Here is a 6,000-nt window from a genome sequence, read left to right as displayed (position 1 = left end):
CTGATGTCAACATGGAAAATTAAGCAGCTTTGTATTTAAACCATGGAGCTCTCTGAGACTACCTCTCCCATAAAATAAGGAGAGATAGGAAAGGACAGGGAAATCCAAATGTAACAGTTGAACTCTTTCTAAATGGGATGTCTCCAGGTCTTCTGTGAGTCACTGCTGTGTCATGAACGTGGTGTTATAAATAGCTCAGCTTGCCATCAATAACTAATCTATAAGAGAGTAGTTGGTGGTTAGGGTGTGAGGTTAAAATCTGGAGTGGATCTGTTAAACTTCTCATGTAAATAAGCACCTACTCCTGTGACCTGAAGTAACCTGAAGTAAATAAGACTAAACTCCATTTTTAATAAAAGTAATAAACAAGTCTTCCTGCTTTTTATTCTCCATCTTCAAACTCAGATAAAAGATAGATCAGTGGAGCCAACCATGGGATTATAATAATTGCATGAACGTTAACTCTCTTGTCTCTGAAATTAGGCTGGCAATATCCACTCATAAAATCCACAACGGTATTGTGGGAATTTTAGAATTATTTTGCATGGAGGGTTTTGAACAAGGATCTATCTATCTGTCTATCTATCTATCTATCTATCTATCTATCTATCTATCTATCAAAATTAGCACTATCAAGAATAAAAGGAAAAGCTCTTTTGTAATGATTTAAAAGTTCCTTTTGTGGTGATCCTTATGGCAAAGATTGGATACCTTTAAAAACTTATATTGTCCTGACTAGAGGAAATATGGCCTTTCATCCTTATTGGCTGGATCTCACCAATACAGGTTTGTTTGCTGTGAGTAGCTCAGATTTTCATTAAGAGTCTGAAGTTAAGCATTATGAAGCACTTTCTCACAAATGCTCAAGCAGTTAAAGTTGAGCTTCTGTGAACCTGAGCTAAAATAAACATATACAGATACACAGCATATGTACTGTGTATGCAGAAAGGCTATAAGCACACAGCAGATACAGCTAGCAGGTCCTGCCAGCAATCATGCTGGCGTGTGTGTTTGCATGTGTGAATGTGTAACAGCAAAATACTATTCTTACTTGTTGAAATGTTCTCGAAACTCTACATGGGTTCAGGCCTTATAAACAATTATCTTTTTGTAAATTTAGGGCTGGTAATGGGAAGAGAAGAAGCAGCTGTAAACAAAATCACAATTTGGGTTTCAGTAAAAACATGGTGAAGACCCCAAATATCACAGCTATTGCAGAATTCAGAAACTATCTATCCAAATACTGTGATTGAGGATACTTTGAATAAACAGTTTTTGGAAAGATGTGAGTAGATGGAAATGCCGTCATCATCATCAACTAGAAACACCGTCAGCACCCTGGACAGTTCCTAGGAGGCTCTGCCTCGGAACAGAAGCAACATATTTTGTTTTCTTAGCGTTTCTTTCATTTCAGTGAATGTGTTGATGATCTGATGATTAACTAATACATGCATAGGTATTACTTTGCAGTAACAAAGTTATCCCCTCCTCCTTCCATTGCCCACTCACTTTCATTCCGCCCCATTCCCCAGCACCCTCCAGTTAGACAATGGGACATATGTCTTACAAACACCTGATGTGGATGTTTTCACTCTCACTTCTAATTGGTTGGGAAGCAGCATTTGCCACAGGCACTGTTTAATTTTGTTTCCATCCCCTGCCTCTCACAGGAAAGAAATGGTCAATAGTTCAGATAAAAGAATCATCCTGGTCAGCTCCAAAATATGGCTACTTGCATGGTAATCACAGCAAGTCTTTTCAGAGCAGCGATTTTCTTTATTCCTAAAAGGAAGGGATTTTTCCTAAGGATTATGGTTCTACCACCCAAGGAACAGCTCTACTCTTCACAAGTGGCTGCAAAGGCTGGCAAACCACGAGGTCTGCTTTGGCTCAGAAACTCAGTTTGGCTCCTGCCACCCCTGGCAACCTCACTGCGTGTCTCAGTGGCATATGCTCCACACACAGTCAGGCCAGTCTGCTTCTACTTAGGAGGGATCACAACTAGAGGAGGCCCCCGCTTGGGCCTCCACATGAGGACCTGGGCATCGTTGGCATTGGGCTTCACTAGTGCGTTGGGGGGTATGGGTTCCATCCGGCTCAGGATGCGGGGCTGCTCCTGCTGAGTCCTGCCCACCAGCCGGGCCCGTTGCCCCAAAAGTTGAAGAGGGTCCACCTCAATGTCCACCCTCATCCTCCACTTGATGGTCTGCAGAATGATCTTCTCTTTCGTGGTCGTGTTCATGGCCACCAGCCAGGTAGTGAAACTTTGGTCCCTCTTGATCCGTGTGAGCAGCGGCACATTGCTGTCACTCACTGGCACCGCCCATGTCACACTGGGGTAGAAATTGTCATTCATGCTGACGGAGAACCTGGAGATCTTGTTGGTGGGGCCAACCAGGGTCACAGTTTCTGTGGTGTTCCCGTACCAAGGGTAGCTCACCCCATCTGAGTCACTGATGGCTTTTACTCTCCCTTCCCTCAAGTCAGGCAGTTCCCAGCTTGACCTGGCAAAGCAGAAGAGATGCACAAGAAAAGAAGAGGCTGAATGAATTTTTTAAAAGCTGGAGAGGTGCCCACCACTTACTAACAGTCAACCTGGGCAAAATGGGAAGTTTAGAGGGGGAATTCAGGTAAAAAATTTCTATGTTGCGCTGCTTCAGGATTAAATGGGAACAAATCAAAACAAAACAAAAATAAAATGCAACACCAATACAAATTAAATTAAGCCATAAGTAGTTCAACAGAGAGCAAAAATCTCAAAGAAGCATTTGTGAGATCCACAAAGGCATCAACTAGCTGCAACAGTATAATTGTAATGAACTATCTAGAGGTATTCAACTGAATAAAAATACTTTCTCAGGAAGTATGAGCTTATGTAAGGTGTGTTTGTTAAGAAAAGATGGTGATTGAAATTTGACATACTTGTACGGAAGTTGCAGGTGGAAAGGAGGGCAAAGAGAGCTAAGGTTAAAGGTTATACTGATTTCATATGAAATCACAGTAGTAGAATTTCTACTCAACAAAGAAAAATGTTTAAATTCCAGTCATTGGCCAATCCAGTATTTAGAAAACCTGCACATAGAAATTTGTAACAGGAGATAAGGGTCACCTTTGGGAAGCCACCTCAGTGTGCAAGCTGTGCTACAGATTGGCACACATAGTCTACTGTGCTGCTCTCCCATCACCTTTCAGTCCAGCCTGGAAGTTTAATTGCTTAGTTTAGCAAACATGCCATTCTGGGCACTTTGTTACTCCTCCTGGCTGCTTCTAACTTTGAACAGAAGGAAGGAGGAGAAGATATGCCCATATTCTTAGCCTATGTTTCTCCTCCAATGCTATGGAATATTCTTCATCATCATCATAGCTGATACTTATTGAGTGCTTACTCTATTCCAACCACTATGCTGAGTTTTTTATGTTATCTCAGTTAATGCTCAAAATATCCCACAAGATAAATATATTTTTATTTCCATTTATACTTGAGAGGACGGACACTTAAAAATATTAAGGCACATGTCAAGAGTTCTACAGGCTGTAAGGCGTGGGGCTGGGAGTCGTCTGATTCCAAAGTCTATGCTTTTGACCACTAAGCAACAATGCCTTCTGAAGTGGCCTTACAAGATGCTGGAAGAAGCCAGAGTGGAGGGGATTCAGGCTGTCCAATGATCTAGCAGCTCCCAGAGCAGCCATGGGAAGCTGGACTGGACCCTACTGGGGGCAAATATTTAGTCAGGAGAGTCTGGCTATGCAACCTCCATATATCCTTTCCTGGGACCAAGAATAACTCAGTAATATTGTGTAAGAATTTAATAATTAAGGAAAGAAAGGAGACTGCGCCACTCATCAGCGAAGAGGTAGTCTTGTTCTATATAATGTTCTTCTTCTTACGAACTGACAGAGATCCTGCAGGACTTTATACCAATTGCCTGAAAGGGAGCTACATTGCCAGGTTAATACTGAACTGTCTCAGAATCCTTCATACAAGGACACTAATGGCCCCAGCATTCCCTATGCTAGTCAGACCCAGCCTGAAGGGAAGGGAAGGCTGGATTGCCTGGAGAGGAGGTGAGCCCACAGCTTCAAGAACCTTTTATCTTGCCTCCATGCCCTTAATAACTGCTGGCAATAACTGCAGTGTATAATGGTTAGCAGAAACTAAGTAAGAGGAATTGACTTGAGGCAGAAAGTTGGAGATTTTGTTACAATTTTGTTCCCTGTGCTAGTTGTAGCTGGACCAAGGAGTAGCTGCCAGATAATTCTATAGCTGCTTCTTACTGTACAAAAGGGAATAAGTGTTTGAGTGGGATATATTCATACAAGGGTCAGGTCAAGTGAGAACCGAATTGCTTGCTGGGTTGATGAAACAACCATACTGGAGGTAGCTTTGTGTCCCAAGTCAAAGGATTGCTACAATTATTCATTCACAAGGCACTCATTTTCTGTGTTGCTCCAACCCGCTTCTTCACTGGTTACAGTGACCAGGCTCCGCTGGCCTGTGGTTTCCTCTGTAGGACTGGAGGACAAGTATTCTCAATAGTGTAAAACTGTACTTGCTCTCCTGTCCTAAACACTGGGTTGGCTATGGCATGTTGTTTAGGGAATTTGGCTTGTTATAATGCTGTCCTTTTCTGGACTGAATATCTTGCCATTTAATTATTTTTTTCTATAAAGTATTTACAGTTCATAGTTTGCCTCTGTTTTCCTACACAAAATTATGTGAGCAGAGACTTGGGCCCAAAGCTTAGTTTGGTCCCAGATTTTCTGAAAACAGAGATAATAAAATAAAGTTGCACTCTTGTGCCTGTCTTGAAAGAGAAAGAAGATACCCTTGTCTTGGAAGATTCTCTGGAACAGAGAAATGAAACAGGCTTCTTAATCACCACAATGGTCATGAAATTGAGCAAATTCCAGGAGACAGTGAAAGACAGGGAAGTCCGGAGTGCTGCAGTCCATGCGGTCACAAAGAGATATGACTTAGCAACTGAACAACAATCATCACATCAAAACAAAGGCGTCTGGAAAGTGTATCCAGTGAATGTGACCTTGGGAGGCTACACACTTGTTCATTCCACCTATTGCTGTGACTTTGCCCACTGGTCTATTGGAAATCCCGCAGGTCTGAAGTATGGTCTCTTTCAGAGCCCCAGGTGCCCCAGGACTACAATGGTTAAGGAAGTGTTTGATTTTGGAAGCAGCCAAAACTCATTGACTTAAGCCTAGTGATTGGGAGTAGGTTTCTTTTTGAAAAGTATCCTATCATCTTTCTTTCTTTTATGAAAAATAGCTATTAATGTGCATTCCAAGGTAGTGGATTTTTACAAAAAGAGTTATGCCTATAAAATGCATAACTAGTTAATGCAGCTTTTGTAATAGTTTTCAAAGAGATCCCTGATAAGTTCCAAGAATAGCACCACTGGAATCATTCTATAACTATTACAACTACTTTGAATGAGATGCCAGAATCACTTCAAATTCCACATGACCTAAACTAAATCCACCACATCCACCATAAACTTGGGCTTCCCTGATAGCTCAGTTGGTAAAATATCTGCCTGCAATGCAGGAGACCCCTGTTCAATTCCTGGGTTGGGAAGATCTGCTGGAGAAGGGCTAGGCTACCCATTCCAGTATTCTTGGGCTTCCCTTGTGGATCACCTGGTAAAGAATCCACCTGCAATGTGGGAGACTTGGGTTCAGTCCCTGGGTTGGGAAGATCCCCTGGAGAAAGGAACAGCTACTCACTCCAGTATTCCAGCCTGGAGAATTCCATGGACAGTAAAGTCGATGGGGGTCACAAAGAGTTGGACATGACTGAGCAACCTTCACCATAAACTTGGTCCTTTCACCTTGTCTCTGCTGCAGGCATTGGCCCGCTGCTCATCCCATCTTCCAGGCCAGAAGTGTGATCATTTTTGGCTCTTCCTCTGCCCTGTCCTAGACTGCCACAGCTACTGTGTTACTGCATATTGTGAAATTTTTCCCATAAGTGATGCTTGACTT

General features: G+C 42.4%; 1 protein-coding gene across 1 annotated transcript in view; it reads right to left on the bottom strand.

Annotated features, from left to right (window-relative positions):
- Positions 1 to 352: 352 nt before the first annotated feature.
- Positions 353 to 6,000, bottom strand: part of FAM78B (family with sequence similarity 78 member B) — a 94,300-nt gene continuing 88,652 nt past the window's right edge. The window contains exon 2 of the mRNA XM_040229968.1: positions 353 to 2,504. Coding sequence (XP_040085902.1) covers positions 1,982 to 2,504 — 523 coding nt within the window. The 3' untranslated portion in view covers positions 353 to 1,981. The remainder of the gene's footprint in view (positions 2,505 to 6,000) is intronic.

This window comes from Oryx dammah, unplaced genomic scaffold (genome assembly GCF_014754425.2).
Source record: "Oryx dammah isolate SB20612 unplaced genomic scaffold, SCBI_Odam_1.1 HiC_scaffold_28, whole genome shotgun sequence".
In the NCBI taxonomy this organism is placed as follows: Eukaryota; Metazoa; Chordata; class Mammalia; order Artiodactyla; family Bovidae; genus Oryx; species Oryx dammah.
This window is presented reverse-complemented; position numbering and strand designations above follow the sequence as displayed.